This window comes from Drosophila subpulchrella, chromosome 2L, assembly GCF_014743375.2.
Source record: "Drosophila subpulchrella strain 33 F10 #4 breed RU33 chromosome 2L, RU_Dsub_v1.1 Primary Assembly, whole genome shotgun sequence".
Classification (NCBI taxonomy): domain Eukaryota; kingdom Metazoa; phylum Arthropoda; class Insecta; order Diptera; family Drosophilidae; genus Drosophila; species Drosophila subpulchrella.
Window position 1 is genome coordinate 15,213,170 of NC_050610.1, and position 23,015 is coordinate 15,236,184.

General features: G+C 38.4%; 1 protein-coding gene, 5 non-coding genes and 1 pseudogene across 6 annotated transcripts; 3 read left to right on the forward strand and 4 right to left on the reverse strand.

Annotated features, from left to right (window-relative positions):
• Window positions 1-5,403: 5,403 nt before the first annotated feature.
• Trnag-gcc lies at window positions 5,404-5,474 on the forward strand. Its single transcript has one exon. It is a non-coding gene; the product is annotated as a tRNA-Gly (tRNA).
• Window positions 5,475-5,656: 182 nt separating this feature from the next.
• Trnag-gcc lies at window positions 5,657-5,727 on the reverse strand. Its single transcript has one exon. It is a non-coding gene; the product is annotated as a tRNA-Gly (tRNA).
• A 267-nt stretch (window positions 5,728-5,994) lies between these two features.
• On the reverse strand, window positions 5,995-6,065 carry Trnag-gcc. The gene has a single exon. It is a non-coding gene; the product is annotated as a tRNA-Gly (tRNA).
• A 6,139-nt stretch (window positions 6,066-12,204) lies between these two features.
• On the forward strand, window positions 12,205-13,581 carry LOC119547184. Its single transcript, XM_037853919.1, has 5 exons — window positions 12,205-12,534; window positions 12,842-12,932; window positions 12,987-13,142; window positions 13,201-13,371; window positions 13,426-13,581. The coding sequence occupies exons 2-5, from the start codon at window positions 12,867-12,869 to the stop codon at window positions 13,579-13,581; spliced, it is 549 nt and encodes a 182-aa protein (XP_037709847.1). The 5' UTR covers window positions 12,205-12,534; window positions 12,842-12,866.
• Window positions 13,582-14,483: 902 nt separating this feature from the next.
• Window positions 14,484-15,103, forward strand: LOC119546316 (annotated as a pseudogene).
• Window positions 15,104-21,423: 6,320 nt separating this feature from the next.
• On the reverse strand, window positions 21,424-21,494 carry Trnag-gcc. Its single transcript has one exon. It is a non-coding gene; the product is annotated as a tRNA-Gly (tRNA).
• A 124-nt stretch (window positions 21,495-21,618) lies between these two features.
• On the reverse strand, window positions 21,619-21,689 carry Trnag-ccc. The gene has a single exon. It is a non-coding gene; the product is annotated as a tRNA-Gly (tRNA).
• Between the last annotated feature and the right edge of the window lie 1,326 nt (window positions 21,690-23,015).

The window sequence follows — 23,015 nt, forward strand, 5'->3', positions numbered from 1 at the left end:
CACGTTGCACGATTCCGTGGTGCGCTTCAATGAAAACAAACTGATATTTGCCTGACACTTGAGATTGATTGTCATCCATCAAGGGAGCTGCTGCTGTCGTCTGGGTGAGTGATTGAATGGCAAGGATGCGCTGTTTGCATTTCGAATTTACATGCCTGCCCCGTCCTCGTTGCCATCTTGACTACCTACCTACCCACCCCCCAAACATTTGGGCGTTGGCCTGAATTGATATTCAATTACGAGTTTTATTTTGCCTGAGCCCAAGGAGAAGCAAGACCGAAGGCTGTGGCTTTCACACTCGGTCCACAAGATGCTTGACCAACGTCTCCATTACCTGACAACCTGGCTAAAAGCGATGGTCCTCCTTGGGGCCCAAAGATCTTGTTTGTTTTGGCATGTGTTGGCCGGCAGTCAGAACCGCAGAAAAGCTGCCAATTCCGATTGGCCTTCTCGAGAGTCATGTGGTCAAGCAGCAGCTGTTAAGTTGCCATGTGATATCCAACTTACACGAAAGATACTTGAGTCAGTGAAAGGGATATTGGTTTCATTCATTTTTATTGCAGGCAAACCCATCAAGCCTCTATAAACATTTAAACATTTGTAATAAAAATCGTTTACACATTTTTTCAAATTAAATTTTGAATCCGTCTCAATTGCAATTGTATTTCAATTTGCTTTAATAAAAAAAATGTTCATATTGTCTATTTATTGAAAACATTTTTTTACTTTGTAATATCATTTTGCTGCAATTTATATCCAATCAATAACCAACTGAAATTTTAATTATTTATCAAGGCATTCAAATTGTTGTCGCGCATTTATAATAAAAATGTCGTCACAGTCAATCAATATATTGCTATACATTGTACGACATTTTATTAGATCATATATGATTGGCAATATTTCTTTTTAAACTTCCCATAATTTATTTGATATAGAAGAGTAAATAAATAGAATGCAACATATCTAGCTAAGCTAATGGCAAACTGACAAAGATCATTAGATTTTTAATTTTCACCTTGCATCCATTTGTTATTTTCAGCTAAACAGAACACCCAATATCTCATCCAGTCCGTCCTTTACCACTGCCACCTCTAAAGAAAGAAGACAAATACCAATTTTTCATTTCTGTTCGGTTTCCCCTTGAAACCGCCGGCCATTTTCGAATCGACCAAGTAGCGCATAAAGAAATTGAATTCATTAAACATTAGCTTCCTGACACGATCGTCGCCAGGCCTCCGCCGCCGGCAGAGACCTTAAAACATTTAGTGTCGCAATATGCAAATCCATAAATTTTCTGCCCCAGACAGGCGGGTGAGGGGATGCATGGTGAGATGGAGACCCAGTCCTCCGTTGCCGGAGACAAGACATACACACGCGATAAAGAAATTCGATTAGGCATCAATTTTAAATGAGACGCATTCCCCTGCCCCCTTTGCGTGGCAGGCCGCCTGCTGTGGATGCCACGTAACCTGATATGGTGACACTCGTCCATGTCGTTCACGTCGTCGTCGCGGTTGCAATCTAATTTATGACTTAATTATCGGGCCATATTTAATGTGTCCAATAAACTAGTCTACAAAATTATACCAACACGTCGTTGTTTAGGCTTTGCCGCGATCTGCGATGCACTGAGAACGGCAATCGGATGAGGTGATTTCAATTATTAAAGGAAGTTGAAGGAAAATTTCTCGAAATGAATATTTTAAAATTTTAAAGGTCTGTTTGTGTAAAATCCTAATAAAAGTAGTAAATATTTATCGGATGGGGGAGATATCAATTATTAAAGGAAATTAAAGGAAAACGTCTCGAAATGAATATTTTAAAATTTCAAAGGTCTGTTTTTGTAAAACTCAAATACAAGTGAAAAATATTTATAAGCCAAAAATAATCTTGAAATTATATTTGAAACAAGTGGAAATAAAAGTTTTTATCGCAAAATGTTTGCTAGACAGTTGAGTCTTTTGTAAATAGGAACTTTAAATGCAAGCCAGGCTCTGTTGATTTAAAGAATAAAAAAAATCAAGTTTTAAAAATATTTTTGTATCATTTTATTTAAATAAACCCAATGAATACACTCATGTTACAGTGGATTTTAGTTCTATGAGAAAAATATTTGGTTCAGATATTTATATGAATGAGAAATCAGTTTGCAAATATTTTCAAGGTCTCGAGTTCTCTTTAATCCATGGCAATTCAAATTGGTACATTTTTTTCAGTGCGGCGGACTTGGTTAGCCTTTAGTTAATGCGTATTCGGAGCGCGGGGAACTTGAATTTCAGCAACTCAACTCGCCAACTGTCCATGGTGTGGCCTCCTTTAATTCTGCGGCCATCAATTTGCTTTTAAATGCAACAATTTGGTTGCCATTGCGGCGGCACCACCGACAGAGTCCGCACCACGTCATCGTCACCGCAGCATGCAGCATTATTTTTTTTAAATACGTATTTTGTTTTTATTTTGGCAGTGTGGCAGTGTGGACGGTACGTTTGGCCGGGCTTGGCTTGCTGGTTCAGCAATAAAAATTTCGTGAAGTGGCAATAAAATTCCATTTAAAATGGCAGCGATTATGTCTCAACAGACCATTAAAGTCACTCAAATGACAACTACTACTTAGGCACTCACAGCCAACACACCGCACCACTTTCAGCATCGCCTTGGACGCACAGCAGCATTTATTTTGTATTTTTTCTTCAGATTTGTATTTTTTTGCTCCTTCTGTGTTGATCGTGGCTCGCAGATCGCGACATTTGATGACGGGCGCCGGACTTGGAAGTTGAACGTTGTCGCACAGTGGGGCACATTTTATTACCTTGGGTGGTGCCGATCCACCGTCGATCCACCGGCGTGGGTGTCACCATCAATAATGCGGCTTTGGAAAGCTAAGCGCACCAAATTTGGGATCACTTTCAACTATAATACCTCAATCGAAATTAACATTTCAATGATGTTGTCTGGCTTATTTTTAGAAATACCTGTGATATATTTAGAAAGTCAAGTAATAGATAAATCTTTATATATTTAATGGTAAAAAAACATAGAAAGTGCAAAGGTTTAATATTTAAATATTTTCTTCTTCGATTTTTATCTATTGTGGGTTTTACGAATTTTAAAAAAATTGTAACAAGTATAGGTAATTTAGGAATTGGAATTTTTAATTTTAATGTGAAATTCTTTTATTTTATTAATTAAAGAAAATATGACTGTCGACTAATCTAATGTTTTTACCATCATTGAAATATTTTCATATTTTATGATATTCCAAAATATTATTCCAAATTGCAGATATTCTTTTTAACCAGTGCTTATATTGAACTTTATTTTACTGTAAGTTCCCTTACTTTTCTTTAAGTAAGAAAAAAGTTAACTTCGAATTTAATAATAAATAAGTGTAAGTCCAAAGTTTAATGATAAATTACAAAATTCCTAATGTAATTTTTATCCATTGCTGTTTTTACGAATTTGTATTATTCAAATATTATTTGTTACAAATATAGTTCATTTAAGAATTTGAAACTTTAATTTTAATGCAAAAATTCATTTTTTATTGACATAATAAGTTTATCAAATAAATAACTATTTGTGTAAATATGATTATTATCATATTATTATTAACAATAAGATGGAATATTGTTTTAACCTTGATTAAAACCATTTTATAGTAAGCCATGAAATTTAAAGGTTTTGATGTTATATGAAATTTTAAAATTGTAAATCAATATATAGTTTTTTCTAACAGTGTTAATATTATACTTTTTTTTACTTAAGAGTCCCTTGTTTGCCTTTACACGTATTTATTCGTAATGATTTCCTGATTTGTGAGCCACCCCAAGTCTGTGTGTTCAGGCTCTTGAAATTCAATTACCTTTAGACCCCAGTCGCGTCATCAAGACTTTAAAACTCCAACCAAATTGCATTTTTCCCCCGTTTTTCTTGTGTGCTCAGCTGAAAAGTGGATGAAACTACCCCAGTGCGAATTTCCTGCTGACTCTGCATTTTATTATTTGATGGCAGTCTGGCGCGTCCTTGCCCTCAGTATGATATGCTCGTTTTAGCAAACGACTTTGCCTGCTTATGGCCCCGACTTCCTGGCCATTTTGGCACTGTGCAGTTTCTGAGGTTATGACATCTTCGTCGACACATGCATCGTTTAGATAAGTGAATTTTTTCTTCATCAGGAGTGCTCTCTAATTCCTGATGATAGGCATAAGTTCTATATTATATTTTATACAAGCAAGTGGGGGAAACGCATCTTTAGTCAGGATACTGTCATGCCCCGTGCTATGGGTACCCCCTGGTTACCTTGGATGGCAGAGTTGCACCAGTGAAACTCAATACAGAAAGGATGTTTGCTCTGCCATCCGAAATTCAATGCCAAAATGTGACTTTCAAGTGGTTTGAAGCAAAAAAGAGCGAGAAATACCAACTCATCGGGGACCCATCCTGCAGACCCGACTCCAGTTGATCCTCATTAGTGGTCACATGTCAGCCTGACGCGCATTTGCTGTATAATTTTGTCATTCATCATTTTTCGCCCATTTCATTTTGTGCTACATGCCGAAGGACTCGTATTTCACGCTCATCCCTGCACCATTCCTGTTTCGGTTCCCCCGCGGAGGAGTGGTGTCATCTTTTTCAGCGTCGGATGACATGTGACAACAATGTGGAACCGTTGTCATTGTCGCTGGTAGCTGTTTTGCTGTGACACCTCCCCAGCATTCCCCTCCAGGAATTTCCGGGGGCAGTGGTTCTCTGCTCAGCTAGGTGTGATTTTCAACAAGTACGTTCGTTTTTCTGCCTCAGTTTTCCCTTTTCCTACGCATCTCTGCGACCATGTGCCCTGTGATATATTATCCACCCGAAAAACACGGCGCACGAGTGAGTGATGAGTGACTGAATGGGCCTCACTAATGAGCGGACCGAGTGCTGGTCAGCAACTGTCAGTTGGCATGAAAATGTATCACATTCGCGTAGGTGGGTGCGGGGTTTTTGTTTGATTAGCCAGCGAAATTTGATGGCGACGGAAATATTTTTCGGTGAATCTTCTGTGGAAAAGTCTTGCTCAATAGGCAATACTCGCGTGGTCGGTAAAATACTTCAGGTTGGCAATCCTTATTAGGCGTATTCTGATGTCAGATACTATAGTCCGGCTATGAAAAGTGAACGAAGTGTTATCTAGAGAAGTTTTGAAAAAGGTCAGTCTTTGTAAAAAGATAACTTCAGTTTCAAAATAAGTTGTAGTCGCACGTCAACAGAAATAATTATTTAAACCATTTTAGCCCTTAAATTTATTCATTTATAGGTATATCTCTAGAAACTATCAATAAACTACAGATTATATTAGATTATTAAAACGGTGTTACTCAATAAATGCCCGGGAATTCTGCCGCCATCATTCATGAAGCATCGGTGGTTCAGTGGTAGAATGCTCGCCTGCCACGCGGGCGGCCCGGGTTCGATTCCCGGCCGATGCAAACCAATTTTTTAAGCAAATTATTAATTTTGTTTATCGTTTTTATTTTTTTTTACTTACCAAATAGCTTACTTTTTAGATTGCGAGAAAATAACCATCAAAAGACTCTTTAACCGGGTTAGTTTTTTCTAAATTAAATACTTAAATTCAAACATATTTAGAAAAGTAAGAAAAAAATTAGTTTGCATCGGCCGGGAATCGAACCCGGGCCGCCCGCGTGGCAGGCGAGCATTCTACCACTGAACCACCGATGCTGTTGGGAAAATACATATTTTCCAAGCTGAAATTTTTCTTTTGGCAAGGAAATTGGCGAACACCTCTGCAAAAGATGCACCTCTTCTTAGAAAACCGGATTGCAAATGTAACCAGACACAAAAGAGAGACTTAAACAGGTTTTAGAGTAACAGATACACTAATGTAACGCTTAAGCCATTAAAAACTATATGGTGATTAATGAAAAATAATTATGTTCAGAAATTAAATTTAAAATATTTGACAAAAAGTAAAAAAAAAATTTAATTTGCATCGGCCGGGAATCGAACCCGGGCCGCCCGCGTGGCAGGCGAGCATTCTACCACTGAACCACCGATGCTTGGTGATTTACTGCGCCAAAATTTCCAGTGATAAGCTTCCGACCAATAGTCTTGTTTGCCGTTCTAAAAATAGAAGGGGATGATAAGCATATTACCTATCTATGTAGGTATTAAATAAATTGGTAAGACACTTTTTGCCACCTTTCATTGTTAAGCACTTCTTAAATTTAATTATGCATTTTTTATAAGTATCTAAGCATGTTTGAGAGCATAGCATAGAATACAAAAATATACAATTTCACTTCCCAGAATCCCTCGCTTATCCAAACGTGAAAGACGAGTACCACTGACAGCCGTCTATTAACTTCTGTGAACTCAAACATCCATCTAAGAGCCTATTAGCAACCAGAGCTCAACTATTCATGAACGCAAACAAACAAACCTCTCAGGATACGCGGGCATCAAGAGGGCATAATTAAGGTAACCTGAGCTAATTTTGCGAGCACACCGCACCGCGACAGGACAGACAACAATTGTCGCCAGATTTCCAACCATTCCTGCCAAACAACCCTTCCAGGCAGGATGTCCATCATCTGACAGGCCCAACCCAACCAAACCCAACCAAACCCAACCAAACCCGACCAAACCCTTTGTGCCCCTGGCCCCGTTGACAAGCGTTGAAAAATATCAAATTTCATGCAATTTCATTGTGAAGTGGTGGCAGGAGCTGCGAGGAGCAAAACCAAAAGAAAGCCAACCAGCGCTTGGAAGGAATCCCAAACATTTCGACTAAATTATACCCCTTAAGTCATGAAAAGCACCTTACTATCTAAGAAAGATCTAAATTAAGCAGGATATTTTGTTGAAGTAATTTATCTCACATTTATTATAAAACCTTTCTACAATATCAATTGAAATATACTAAGATTAGAAACATGTTTTATGACTGTAATAAATTTTACCCCTTCAAACAGATGTTCAAATGGTATATCCCCACATTTCTGCCGATTACAGGGTACAATAAGAACAGACGTGGCGCGGGAATTGGGGGAAATATGACGATGGTTTTTGAGTGACAGCAGCGCGGCAACACCTAATTCAATTTAACAATTCATTTATCATAATCAGGCATCAAGCCGTTGTCACTCACAATTACGATCAAGCCGTAGTGAAGGCGCAGAAAAAAGGCCAACAAAAGGATCTTCCCCTCAATCTTCTCGTTCCCAGTTCTCCTTCGGTGTCGCCTGATTGCCCCGCGCTACTCGTCTTACCCATTCCTCATCCTTTCCTGCCAGAGGGATCCCCTGTCTCCTTCCTCCGACCCATTGTCCTGCGGATTCCCAGTGCTCAGTCCTCAGTCATCAGCCTTCCTGTCTCAGTCGCTTCCTGCCAGCCTGCCAGGACTCGCTATCTGTCACTTGGCTGCCAGCGGTGCAACGCAGCACGAAGTCCGACCAGTCATTGTCAGTTAAATGTTGAGAGCTACTCACATTTTAAATGAGACAACGGCGAAACAGCTGCGAGGCCTAAACGACTGGCAGGTCCCGGGAGAAAATCGAGAAAATGTATATCAGTCGAAACAATTGAAATTACTGAAAAGTTATGCAGGTAAATTCTGGAAAGTTCTTTCGGTATTGTGGTCCTTAGCGCAATAAATTTTCTCAAAACCCACATATTATATGCATTACACGTTTCTCCCCATAAAGAAAATTAGTTTTATTATACACAAAAAAATTGATTATGGGTAAAATGTACCCATACGGATAGTTACTTAACTGTAAAACAAGGTTAACAATTATTTTAAATATGTTTTTGTTTCTTTGGTTAATATTTATTATTAAAACTGCCATAAAAGAGAAAGTAACTATTTCGTTGGTCATATTGACAATTCGATGGGTTGAGACTATTTAACTATTTACCTAACAGTTTTTTTGTGTGTAGGACTAACAATAAATACATCTATACATAAACATATTTTATTTGTGGATAGTACCTAATTCAATATTTATTTTGCGCTGTGCACTACTCTAAAATAATCGTGAACTTTATAAGACGCTGAAATAAGGAGAAGTGGAAAGACAGTCAGAAAAGAAAGTTCTTTAAGTTTTGAAAAAATTTTACTACAACTAAAAAAGTATTTTCTTAAAAGTTCATATAATTGAGCTTAGACAACTTAAAATTAAAATAAAATAATAGATTTTTTTCTGTGTTCCGTTCTTTTTATGGGAATACAACTTTCAAACAATAATGCTCAATTTGGGTTACTAGTAGATATTTGCCTAAAATGTCCCACATATTCGTAGTACGTAAGTCAGCACATGTGCATATCACATATTTCGTGTTGCATTTCTCTGTGCTCATCTGCCACTTCCACTGGCCATTAATTTACCGGCCAACAGCAGTGACAGCGGGAACACCCGAGCTGCCCCTTGTGTTACGTTGCGTTACGTTACGTTAGGATCCCCTTTTCGGCGACCCTGTCCTGTCTTCCTGTGTGGCACTATCTGTTTGGGTCGTAGTCGCACCGCCAACCCCCTCCTCGAGCCCTTTTCGAGCTGTCAGCCAACAATGCTTTCACTGTCAGAAACAGCAAAGTTGTTGCTGCTGCTGTGCAATTTGTTATACGTTGCAATTGTTGTTGGTGCTGCTGCCGCTGTGGATTTTTATAACAATTTCTACCATATTTCCACTCCACCATAGCGATAGGACGTGGGTTGGGGGCACATAAGGATGGTCACATGTCAACAACAACGATGCATTCTGACAGCCCAATGACATTTTCTACATTTTCGTAAATTGCTTCGATTTGTTTGGGGGCCCCTGGTTGTTGCTGCCATCGCGGGTGTGTTTTATGACCGAAAGCAAAATGGGTCCCCATTGCGTTGTGCAATGGCAGCAAGGAAAGGATCTGACATCCACGTGCACCACACATATGTATTTATATGGATTTTCTATCGGCTGCACATTGTTAAGCCTTCAAGTTCGTCTTTATAAGTTAACTTAATATATTTTACCCAATTTTCAAATTTGTACTTCCCCATATTTCCATCAGTTTTATTATCAACGACTTCCTCCCCATTAATGTGTTTATTATAGCCATAAATTCTCATTAAATGTAGATATTTTGTACATTTACTTACACAGTTCTCTTTCATGTTAATTCGATTTGATGGCTTTTTTGAATGCGTATTTTTATAAATTTCAGCTGGCTTTTATAATGATCTACACGCGCCCACCACATTAACCCCATTTGCAAGCGTTTGTTTTGGCTATAAAATATGAGCCAACACGGCACTTAATTCTCAACGAAGCATTCTTTGCAACAGCCCCCTTGCACTGAAATTAAGGCTGTCAAAAGTATGTTGAATGCATTCTATAAATACTCAAATTAATTCCTTAGAAAGCTACACTACACTGAGTATTGAAGCTTTGCATTGTTTTGTTACCGACGTTTGTCTATTTTAGTAATACTTTGGTTATTTCAAATATTTATCAGTGTACATGTGCAACAATGTTGCCCACAATTGTGTTTAGCGTTAGCCTTTGAGGCTGTGAGCTTGTGCCAAATTGAATGGATCATAAAGCAAAGACACAATAAACGCAGCACGCGCGATTAGCAAAATAAGTCTTGGATGTCCGAGTACAGTCCCAGTACCTTGCGCAAAGTTCTATTTAATAATAATATTTATGCATGGCCAGGCCGTCAGACTAATTGACTCATAAATTAGCCAAAAGAACGGCGAACCCCCAGCCCTGCCCCTGATCCTCCAACGTTTTCTCTTTTATAAAATCTTGACAAATTCACCCGCATGACTGTGACACTTGGACATCAAGCACGGGGTCTGAGAAATCATGATGGGAACTGCGGCAGACAGTGACACAAAGTGCATTTGACAAATGACATTTCACAGACTGCCAGACACACACAATCCCGGGGTGGATATTCAGGGGCGGGCAGTGAGAGGGGTGGGGGAAGGCCTACATTCTGGGGGCCCCATCAAAACCAAAGTGTTTTTAAGTGAATTAGTTTCCTCTGATTTTTTCCTGTAAGTGCTCTATATTGGGGTAGCATGATTACAGAAGAATCGGGCTTAACATAATTAAATTTATTGTGCCTTTTAGGATTTCCTATATCGTGAGTAGATACTATTAATTGATTTATGACATCCTAAGATAAAATCGACACATGCTTAACCATTAGTTATTGCCTGTTTTGGTTTACAGGGCATTTAATATTCGCTTATTATAATTCTATTGGTTATGGTACTTTTACTTACAAGTACTTTGGGTTATTTCTTATTTTTATAAAGACTTCGGTTTCTTTTCTTTATAAGCTTTTCGCCGTTCAGCGATTCGCATTGCCATCACCGTCGTCTTCTTCGCCCAAAAGAAGATCTCAATTTCCACTTCAATTTGTCTGCTGTCACTGGTAATTGAGTTCAATTTACAATAATATGCTCTGACGTCCGTGCGGCTGAGCGCCAGCTGGGAGGCAGGGACATCCAACCAGATGGAGCGGGTGGTGTGGCAAGTGTACGGATGTCTTGCGATTGCAATTTGTACCCGCTGACTGCGGACTGCGGACTGCGGACTCCCGACTCCATAATACATGCCCCGATCCCAACCGAGACCCCCGACCCCTGGCATTCTGGAGTCAGCGCGGCATCTCTTTTGGGGGTCAGTGGCGGTGGACAGGGGGTTCAACAGTTTCCAATTGAGGGGGCGTGACTGCTAGAGGGATGGAATGGATATTGTAATTGATGCCCTGGTTATTGATGGCACTTAGTGGATTTGAAGAGGTTTGCGTTTCAGGAACAGTTGTACCGTTCAATGGGAGTCTTCATTCCTAAATCCATATTTTCTCTTGTCCTTAAAACAATCTTATGACAGAGACTGCCCAAGTCTTTTATAATAAGTATAAATCAAATGGAGGTTGATGCTTGTTATAGAAATGTTGTACTTAACTGGGAAAGTTCGATAGATAAATAAATAAGTAATCGTATATTTTGGAGTCTTTATTTCTGCAAACATATATATACTCATTTTCCAATGTTTATTGTTTGAATTCCTAATCACTTTTGGCTTTAGTAATCTTTCGTTTTTATTTTTCGTTCAGTTAAGTTATGCTAGTATTACATATGTACATTACTTACATCCAATTGTGTTATTTCTCAGCCAATCTTTCATAAGTAAGAAAAGCTTAGTGCATTTACAATGTTACGTTTCCTGAACACCGAATAATAAACCCTTTGTTATCTCATAGTCATTGGCAACTTCACTGAGTGGGTACAATTTTTGCAAACTTTTCAAATAAAGCCAAAGAAAACTACAAAGACCTTGGCAAAGGGGTTAGGGAAAGAGGCTGCTAAGCTGGTTTCGGGTTCATGCATAGAGCATAATAAATCTTTTTAACGAAAACAATAAATCGCATTTCACGCATACTCTAACACGGGCCCAAGCACACAGATACCAGAGGGGAGCCAAAAATAATAATGGCAAGACCTAGAAACGGCTGAGAAAAGAGAAGCCAAAGTGAGCCCGGCTAAGAGCAGCGAAGGTAAACCCTTTGGCCCGAAGAAAATTTTAGAATTTATGCATTGGGTGGAGGAATTCTCGCCGAGAGACAACGAAAACCCATGGGCCAAGTAATTTCTCACTGTGAAGCAGTCAAAGAGTTTCCCCTTTAGAAAATAAAACACTTAGTGCAATTTTCATACTCTGTAAGAAGGTATTTTAATTATTTAGAAAACTTAAGTAAAAAGATTTTTAAAATTGAAGTCAGGACACTTGACTATCTTTAAAAATATTAAAACGAAAAAAATATTTAATTATTTTTGAAGGGTAACGTTTAAAAGGTGTAACAAATAACAATAAGTTTTCAGTTAGTTTTAAAGTAATGTTTCAAAACTTTCTTTCAAGAATGAGATAAAAAGTGGAGAATATATTTTTCTACCTTCAGCTATTTATCGGCTTGGTACACGGTATACCAAAAGAGTAACTCCTGTCATTTGGGGTTTTACCTAGCCAAGTGCGGCAGTTAGCCAGTGTGAGTGTGATTACACCTACTTGAAGTCATATATCTTTCACTTTGCGCTTTCAACAGTTTGTGACGTCGTCTCCGTCTCCGTCTACACATTTATCCTCCACTCCACTCGAGGGGGCGGTTAACAAAAGCTCTTTGATATACCGCCAGCAACTCGACGCGACTCGACTTTCGAGACATGCTACCAACACTCGAGCCCTGTATATATACCATACCATACTATACCCTCGCCTCATTTGCTGCTGCCTCTGCCCGAAAAGCTCAGAAGTGGGCATGTCAGCGAAAATCACCGTAAATTTTCCGCATTGTTTAAAATTTATTACACTTTCAGATTTGCCAACGAACCGCACCGAACGTGGAGCGAAAGATGCCTGACTGGGGGGTGTTGGTGTGGTTGATGAGGAAGTCGTTCGGGGCACGCCCTTTGTTTGCCGGGGTTTCTCCGGGTCCGCCTGCTATCTCTGACATGTTGCTGTCTAATAAGTGTAACCAGTAATTTTCTTATCACTTAACCCGGCTCATGTAGCTCCCGTACGCAGCAACATGGGGCCTTTTTTGAATGTTTTAATATTTCAAAAAAATTGGATCCATAAAGTTAAAACGTTTATAAAAATTATAAAACATTTAAGGGTAATTTTAAGTCTTATCAGCGTTTATGACCTAAATGCTAGTTTTCCATAATTATGATAATTAGGCACCTTTATTACTTCATATAAATATTCCGTTCACTTATTTTAACTACATATGTTTGGTATTTTATTTGTTGATAGCAACTATTTATATTCTCCGCAGTCTGCTGCTTCACTGTTTTTTTGAAATGAGCATCGGGTATAAATATATACACTCAGTGGTGATTATGGGGATCCTTTGTTTTATCACGGAAGTAAGCACATACCAAAAAAACGAATTGTTTAAATTTATTTATTTATTATTTTAGACCACTTCTAATGTGGAGTTTACCAACATCAAATGCACTTCAGCCGACGTTAAATTTGTTAATTATGAAGACTGCCGTTTAAAATCTGTGAACAGGACCTACAAATATGTTTCTGTAAAATCGAGACTTTTTAAGTTACCGATTACTAATGCCACAGTTCGTATAAAAATCATTTACTTCAATATATGAAGTCATACAAATATCCTCATTATAGATAAACATATCACTGTTCAAGCGATTAAATGGCTATAAACCTTTTCTGTATAATGTTTCTGTGGATGCCTGTCGATTTTTGCAAGTACAAAAATCCAATTCTGTCGTAAAATATCTCTTCAATTTATTCCTCACTCAATCAAATGTTAAAAATCCAAGTTGTCCTTTCAATGTAAGTAACCTCACGAATCCTTTCAAGCCCAAATCAAAATAGATTATTTAGCAGGCCTATGTTACTGTGGATAAGCTTACTGCCAACTTTCTGAATAACCAGTTCACAAATGTTCTACCAGTTCCAGAAGGCGACTACCTTTTTGTGTTCAAATGGTTCTCTGAAAATATTTATCGTTCTTCGGTAAACGTGTATTCAACAATTTCCTGAGAGCTAGCGGACACTCAAAGTATTTTCCCGATTGTACTTTAATTTAAATACCCTTTTAATTTGTAAGAACACATTTTCTAATATTTAATTGTGTCTGAAAAATAAAAAAAAACCGGAATAGAGTATTTAAAAGAGCAATTAAAAGTAATTTGAAGTTTTATCGGGTAAAATAAAATATAAACACACATATACTATGTTTATGCTATGAATTTCATGCATTCTCCAATGCATGAAATTATAATAGCCCCTGTTTATACAACACAGACAAATTCATGAAATGATATTAGTAAAGCTGTCAAATTTTTTGAATTTGATATGGAGCTCTATAGAGTAGTAGGCTGTGAAGTAGGCTGTGCCTCAGCATTTCGTAAATTGGGACTGAATTCATAGTCAACTTTCGTGTGTTATCGAATTCATGAAACGGTGTTTATGCACACACGAATTTGCTCATTTCATGAATTGATTTCATGAAAAAGGCATAGCATAAACACAGTAATAATAAAACATTTAAAAGTAATTTAAGATTTTATCAGCATACATTACAAAAAAATGTCATTAAGGTATATATAATAACTGTCTAATTACGATAGGATTCTGATTTTAGAGATCTAGAGAGACCGCAGTTGGATTTTACAGTCTGAACGAATATATCGTTTTGAGATCAACCCCATTTTAGGGGTTTTCAATTATATATAATCAAAGCTATTAACCCATGAAATAGACAATATTGTCTGTTAACTTAGTTTTCCGCAATAGACTGTTTCATTGTCATTTGACATGGGCTCCAGATATATTCAATCAGTGGTGATCGTTGGGATCCTTTGTATCATTACAGAAGTAAGAGGAGTTAATTTAAATATCAGGACAACCAAAAACACAAGAGTAAAAATTTCTTTTGTTCCATGTATTAGATCTCCTCTAAAGTGGAGTTCACGAACATCAATTGCACTTCCCATGACCTTGAGTATAATATCTTTGAGGAGTGCTTTATAAAATCGGTGAATAGATCCTACAAATTTATCACTGTAAAATCAAGAATGCTTCAATTACCCATTACCAATGCAACAGTGGGTATTTAGATAATTTTTATTTCATTATATTTATATTTTTTTATTAAAAACTTTTAATTTAGGTCAATATAGCACTTTTGAAGCGATTAAGTGGCTATAAGCCATTCCTCTACAATGTTTCTGTTGATGCCTGCAAATTTTTAAAGACGCGAAAATCGAACCCTGTCGTTAAATATCTTCTAGACTTGTTTATTAGTCACTCAAATATAAATGGAACTTGTCCATTTAAAGTAAGTATGCCAAGCTGTAATATAACACTAAGATAATATTATCAATAACAATTCCGTTAGAAGCCGTACATGATTGTGGAAAAGCTTACAACCAACTTTATGAATAATCAGATGACAAAAGTTTTGCCATTTCCTGAAGGAAATTACGTTGTGGGAACCAAATGGATCACTGATAACATACATCGATCTTCGGTTAACTTATATTTAAGCATTTTTTCCTAAACGGTGTGCAAATTTGTAATACTCATGTTTTAATTGATTTGACAATCGGTTTTACAAGGGTGATAATTTAGCCCTTTTACATAAGTTATTACTTTACAAGGAGGATAATTTAACCCAGTTACATAAATTATACATATATATATATATAAGTATTACTTTACTCTAGCTCACTTGTGTTTAATGGTTAAATGTTGAAAAAAAAAATGTGGCACTAAAATAGTTATTTTATTATAAAAAACAAGTTTCGTATATGACATATTTGAAACTTCTTCTATTGTGGTGTGCAAGTAAAAATATGAATAAAACAGGTGGTTTAAGAACTCTTTTCATTGCGTATTTTGTTTTCAATTATTTGCTTACTTTATTTAACCAAACATTTTACAATGCCTTGCTAGCACTTCCTGGTCGGGCTTCTGCATCAATTAATTATTTCTCTAACAAAATAAAGCTATTTTAAGTGATAAATTTACATATCGGAAACATAAATATTAAACTAAATACTAATGCCCTAACGTTATCCCATAAGCCGGCAGATTATAATTTATGCATAATTTTCGGCTAATCCATACTTCATGTCGGACAACTGCATTGGCTTGTGGACAAACTCTGCGCTATCAAAAACATCCTGTTTTTGCGGAAAGCCCATTTATAAAATATATAGAGCCATGGCTATGTGTGTCTAATAGATACGGGTAAATAAAAAAAAGCTAAGCCAGAACCAAACTGGAATTTCGAGTCTAAGCTCTGACTGCATCCGCTTGTAAATCATATTAAAATATTTATGCTGCCGCCCCGATGTTTCCCCCTGTTGTTGCATTATTTTTTTGCCGTTCGGTTTTCACATTTTGTTGTGCCACCGATAAATTGTGAACAAATGACATTATGCACATGTGCCCCGGTATCTGAGTGTGTTTGTGTATGCGGTTTATTTAGTGCATTTAGATAAAGCGAGCGAAAATGTCAACTTTTGCGACTATTTTTCGTGTTCGTAAGTTTGTCGGGACTGACACTGCCACACGGCCACGCTGCTACTGCAACTGGCTGCAATTATCGTGCAACAAATCATGGCAACAGTGGTTATTGTTGCTGCCGCCGCTGTAGTTTATGGCATTAGTTGTGTTAATTTATGTCCCATTTATGAAATATTTACAAATTTTTCAGCTATTATTGCTGCAGAGCGGTTTTCACACACCCACCGCCCCCGATCCACCCCCGTTTGCCACTTTTTGCCTTATCGCCATGCCGCAAAAATAAAACAAAATATTTTGTAAACCATTTTTCAGCTCAATTCAGTGGGGATCGGTTCGTTTCTGTTCGTTTCGGTTGGGTTATTTATTAGATTTTGGCCCGCTCTCTATGACCTCCGCCGGATGTCAAGTCGCAGTTGCTTTTGTTGTTCCCCACCGGAGGTTGGGACTTATAATATTTATTAAAATTATGCATACGATTTGGCATTTAATTTATGTAATGACGGTTAAAGAGGGAGCTGGTTCCATTGAATGGCTGGACAATGCATGTGTAATTAGTCCCAAAACCAGTGTCTGAATAATTAATATCAATGGCTGGAATTTAGGCGTTGACTAAATCGATAGAAGAGGAATGTACTCAAATATTTTACTATCTGCTTTTAAGATGGAATTTTGATATTTTTCCAATGATATGTTGGTTTTTATCTTAACGATTGACCATTTATTGGCCATTAAAAATATTAGGAGTATTGTACACAGAAAGAAAAAAGCAAAGTACGTTGTTCTTGAATTGAGAACATTCGTTCTTAAAAACTGTGTAAGTACGAATTTCCTTTTTTAAGCTGAATGTTCTTAGTTCAAGAACGAAATTGATAGGAACTAAAAATGTAAAATGAGTTGATTTCGTTCCATTTTCAAGTAGATTTTGGTTTTAATACAAAAACATTTTGAAATCAAAATTTTCCAAAAATTTATACAATTCAACTAAACTCAAGCATATTGAGAACATTTTGGACTTATTTGTTTAGAACATTTTTAGCTTAGATAAGAACCTCAGAATTCTCATTGTGTGGATAAATCTGATTACACGGTAAAAAATATGTATTTTCTTTTAAGCTGAATGCATTATTTTGTATTATGAAATGTGACTTTTCCAGAATTTCCATGTGTAATTCGAGAATCTGGGTTTCTTAAGTATCTAAAACTCCACTCACTGTACTGTCGATTTCTCAATACACAAAACACATTTTCCAATTTATCTTCCATCGCAACTTATCAACCATTGACCAAGTCCGTACTTGGCGAGACCAGACCCAATGTCACAACAATCTCCAATCGATTCCCAGCACAATTGCAGTTGATTAAGATGCTGATGGTGCCCCCTGGCCACCTCGCTTCCCCCATTTGCTGGCTGTTGTGTAAATGTTTGTGTTATTGATTAATTACATTTACAACAATCAAAGTTCATTGAGTGATACCAATCAAAACAACGCCAGCGAACAACGAACAACATTGGCTGCAGTGCGATGCAATGAATCTTCAAGTTGAAGTGGCGGGGCCAAATGGACATGGAGCGATCGGAATGGCTGGCTGAATGACTGAGTGACTGATTGACTGAATGACTGACTGAGTGACTGAGTGAGTGACTGAAAGAGCGGAGAACATGTCTAATGTGGTGTTGCCCCTTGCTGGCTGATTGCTGCATGTTCGGCTTGTCGCTGCTTGTAAGGCATTTGTCTGTTTTGGGCTCCGCGTTGCTTTGATCTTATTTCTTTCTCCTATTTTTTTCTTGTTTTTTGATCTTCACTCGCTTTGATTGATCAATTAAATTCATTTGTAAACAACTTATTGCCGACGATGACGCGGCATAAAGAGCACAGATGTATTCCCCATCGGAGGAAGACGGCGTCCTCAAAGAGCGGCAAAGATTTATTTGGTTTGGTTTCTATTTTTACGCGGGAGTCGGTCGATCTGCGGGTCGGTTAAAACCACAACAAACACATCCCGCTGATAATAATTACCAGATGATTTGGCCTATCCGTATAAATTGGTTTTGAGGTTGCAGCTTGTAACAGGAATTTTTAAATTTGATTGATGCACATTCAATGTTTTAGTCTAGAAAATTATAAAGTATCTTCAGCATACTATGTGTATATTTATTTTTAGATGGCTTCGAAATTTAAGTGTATTTCTCCTTGATTTCCACAGCAATTTCAGCCACTGTGCTGGCCATGTACTGCAAGTTTATCGTACATTTTTATAGCTGTCAGTGCGTTGGCTGTCAAGTGTCAAAAACATTTGCAGCTTGCAACGCGCCAAATGCAAAATGCAAATGCACTTACGAACGTCTCTCGCCAAATGCCTGACAATGACAGGCCAACAGATGAAAATACAGAGATACACCAGCATACCTATATAAAAAGTGTACGTATGTACTGGCTCGACGAATTCGCATTGTTCGCCAGATATGTATTACACAAGTCACAGGCAGTCAGCATAACAGCAGTTGGGTTTACAATAGTTCCTCGTGCTCGAGCAGGGGCACACACATGACTAACCAACCAACCAACTGGCTGACTGACTGACTAACTGACTGAGTGAACGTATAGTAATGATGATAATGACAGTGCCGCGGGGTTGATGATGCTCTGACATTGCCTGACGCCTTGATTAAACTGTCATTTAACTTCATTTATTTTGACATAAAACTGACAAGAGACCCCCATTCTAAGTGGCAGCTTATTCAATTTTGCTCACCCGTCAGCGAACAAAGAGTATTCAATAAAATAATATTGAATAATATTTATTAGGTAGTCGCAGTCGCATACGAATTCAATATGCAATACCCGATGCGGTCATCAGAGATTGCATATTCAGATGGGTTACCCGATCGCAAAGTAACAAATCAATTCCACTCATCCGCAAGTCAGACCAAGAGGAGGCATCTCATTTATGCTAAATAACAAGTGATTAAAGTTCGTTTTGCGCCGATATAAAGCTGTCACTAAACATAAATTACAATATGTCAGTCTCGAGAACCTTTGACTTTTATTAATGTAAACATGAAAAGCAACACGCACGCCGAACCTCCGAACGATTGCACAACAGCTACAACATGCTGACACTGAAAGCCGAGATAAGTTACCCAGGCACACACACTGGGTCTTGAGACCCCGTCTCAGAGTCCCAGACCCAGTCCCAGTCCCAGTTTCAGTCCCAGACCCAAAGCCCCAACTCCCAGACCGAGCTCCACTTGGCAACCAACGCTGACAGGCAAAAGTTTTGTCCGAGCGTCGAGCTCTGTGTTTCTTATTAAAGAAACCGATGCGCAGCAGCGCAAAGAAGATGCAACACTTGAGGCTAGGAGTTTGATTATGGTATAACCGCGTACAGGCCTTACCTCATATGTTGTAAACAGTTCTTCTTTCCAAATTTGGAGTTGGTAAAACAAAATAATTATAAATAAGTTCACAAATATATATATAATAACATAAACTTTTTGTATATATTGTTCATATAAAAAAGAATACATTTTAAACTTTACCATTTTGGGAAGATCTTATAAAATATATCACAAATATTAACTAATTTTGGTCACCTTTATATTTGTTTAGTCAAGGTCAAGTGTCGTCTTCGACTTGAAGAAAATAAATGTCACGATTTTAACACATGAAAAAAGGAGTGAAGTGCCTTAAGATGCGTACAACGCTAAAATCGGTTGGGAATTATAACGTCGGGAGCACAATAGACTTCAATTGTTAATTAAGTAAAATAATGTCAGTTAAGGAAGTGTTTTGACTTTGAAAAACTCTTTATTAAAAGAGTAAATTAGTAAAAAGTGGCTTAAAAATATATGAAGTAGATAAGTAGATTAGAACAAATGAGTACATTACCAAGACATACAAGAGGTAAAAAAAAGTATATTTGATCTACATTCTAGAAGGGTTTTATCTACAGTCTAGATAGAACTTAAAGATAGGACTATTTCAAAATACCCCGTTTGGAACTGACTATAGAACTAGCTCTTGCACTCCGATTTTAACCATATATCCCATATTTGCAGGTTGTACTGTACCAACCGCCCCTCCCTGCTCATTTCGCATTCATCTGGCTATATCTCCGTATGCGCCGTTCTGGGCTTTTGTGTGTTTGCGCTCACTTAGCGATCATATCATTTTGACATGCTCGTGTGTTTAAGCTGTCAAATTGCCTGCTGTCTACGGCTGCTGTCTGCGATAGCTGCTGGCCCCATCTCCGTCTCGGTCTTCGTCTCAGTCCCAGTCTTCAGCTCCATCACCATCTCGCTCTGGCGGAGTCTTAACTATCTTTTCGCTTTACATGGACTAGTCGCGCACTGCTCGGGGCCCCGGTTGTCTATTTGTATCTGGACAGGCACTTCGGCCGGCCTCATGCCTCCTTAAGTTGACGTGTTACGCTGTCAGCATGGAGAAAACCTCAATTTCAAACTGTCAGTTTATATGTCAGCTCCAACTGACAGTTCTCCATGTTGTCGCTGTCTCTCTCGCAGCGATTCGTTTCTGTTCGTTGGGTTACGTGGTTTGGCATGCGCTCGCTTGGCTTTTCCAGGGACTCGGATACAGATACAGATACAAAGCCAGCGACAGCGACAGATACTTAGATGGGCATTTGAATAATGCGCACACAAGTCTGGCTTACAAGAGGGGCTTGCTTAAGGCTGCTCATTTGGCCATGATCCTAACTCTATTCATGGAGCGCGCCTTCTTCAGGGGAAACAACTCAACTCGACTCATTCGGATTGCCGTCCGCAAGGTGAATGGGCAAGAGATACGGATGCGGAATCCGGTGATCGTTTCCCCACTGATGCTTGATTAAGTTTTACAACCACAATTCCTGGAAGTCTGCAGACGCTATATGTAACCATGCAGTTGTACAACCGATGCTACTGAACTGATTACTCTTAAAAGCAGAATTTAGATTTGTATTCTCCTGCTTGTATTATTTAGTAAAAACTTTCCATGTTTTCGATAAGACTTTTTCCTTGAATGAACTAGACATGGCCATCATTGCATTTCATTTTTATCTGTGGGTCTAATCTTGTAGTAACCCTGACAGCTTAATATTAATATTATATTATACTAAATTGTCAGTACATTTCAAGGAAGTGTAAGCTTTACTTAAGACCTTAAATTACCTTACGAAACATCTGATAAATATGTAGTAATGAGGACATTTATTACTTATCAAGAAAAATGAACTAGCAAGATAAACTAGATTGCAAAACTAGACTTAAAATTTTTTTGTTCATTTTACATATCATTTAAAAGTTCTTTAAATTCTAAGAGAAGTATAAAAAATATAAAAAAATTTGTTTGCATCGGCCGGGAATCGAACCCGGGCCGCCCGCGTGGCAGGCGAGCATTCTACCACTGAACCACCGATGCTTCTTGCATTGCAGCGTCAAAATTTCCTAATATAAACGACGATATTTAAATGTATTCGTCAAATATAGCTATAAATAACTCCAATTATTTCTAAAAATCTTTAAAATGTTCTAAAAAAATATTTTGCATCGACCGGGAATCGAACCCGGATCACTCGCGTGGGAGGCGGGCATTCTACCATTGAACCATCGATGCCGCAGTGCCATGTTGGAAAAAGTGGCAAACAATAAGCTTTACGATCATTACATTAAACACTGCTTGAGCCTACAGTACCCATGTATGTATGAATAATTACTTCACATAAAGAGCTTATGTCAGTGCTAGCTACAGCAATTACTTCTCTTAAAATCTCCGTATCTTGAGTACTATTTGTCTATTACCTATTAATAAAACTGTGTACGAAAAGTTCATTCATCTAAAATAATGTATTCTCTGCCAAAAACCGCTTAGTTCACCCCGTTCACCTGAAAGACAAACCCTTTCTCAGGGAGGGACAGTTTACCTGGCCGTGTTCTTAAGCGATAAATAAAGTTGTGAACATTGGCTCGATTTGTTTGTAGGTAGGTCCGCCGTTCGGTTCGGCTTGGGTTCGCTTGGCATGGCTTTTAGCAATCGCCAACCCCCATCCCCATGGCCTTATAGCTGCCGCAGTGCCTCCCTCTGTATCCCCATATCCGTGCCCCTACTGCCACACCATACCATACCATACCATACCATCCATCCTGATCCCGAGCCTTGGCTTTGTCGGCCCTGTCGTTCGTTGCACTGCGTCGGACACAAAAGATTTACGATTATGGCGCGACTATTAAAAAGTTTCGCCTCTCGCACACCTCCGCCACCGCCACCGCTACCCCTCATACCTCACTCAAGCCCACATCCAAAGTCAAAATATTGTGTAAAAAATAAAAAAATAAAGCCAACAAACAGAGTGGGGCCTGGTTGCAGCCGGCTCTCTGGATCGATTAATTATGTGCGGAATTTGGTTTATTGAGTACGAACCGCCTTTAAATTGTCTAAAAGACCCAGAGAGCTGTCAGGGCATGTTCATTCGTTTCGGGGGGCGATCGCAGATCGCAGATCGGAGAACGGCGAACGGGTTTCAACGGCTGACTACGCCTGTAATTTATGAGTTTAACTATAATTTTGAACATTTACGCTGCGCCTGCGTGCGCTTGCAATATGACAATTTTACTGCGCGACAAGGAGCTCAAAGAAGGGAGCATTCAGCCCGGGAGTCGGGGAATTGGAGATCTGAGATCCCAGATGGAGATCGGGAAAGGGGAACAGGTCATATTTGGACTCTACATGGACAGCTGGTCAATTGAGTTGGTCCCAGTGTCGGCGTGTTGGCGGCGCAACCATTTTGTTGTTTTCGATTAGACTGTTAAGTTGTCAAGCTGAAATTGATTTGTAGCCACTGGCCGGTCGATTTTAAATTGCTCAAATTAATGTTACACAAGGTGTTGCTTTCGATGAGGTTACAGCCGCTCGGCCAGCGAGGCAAACGCGGCCAACTGGATG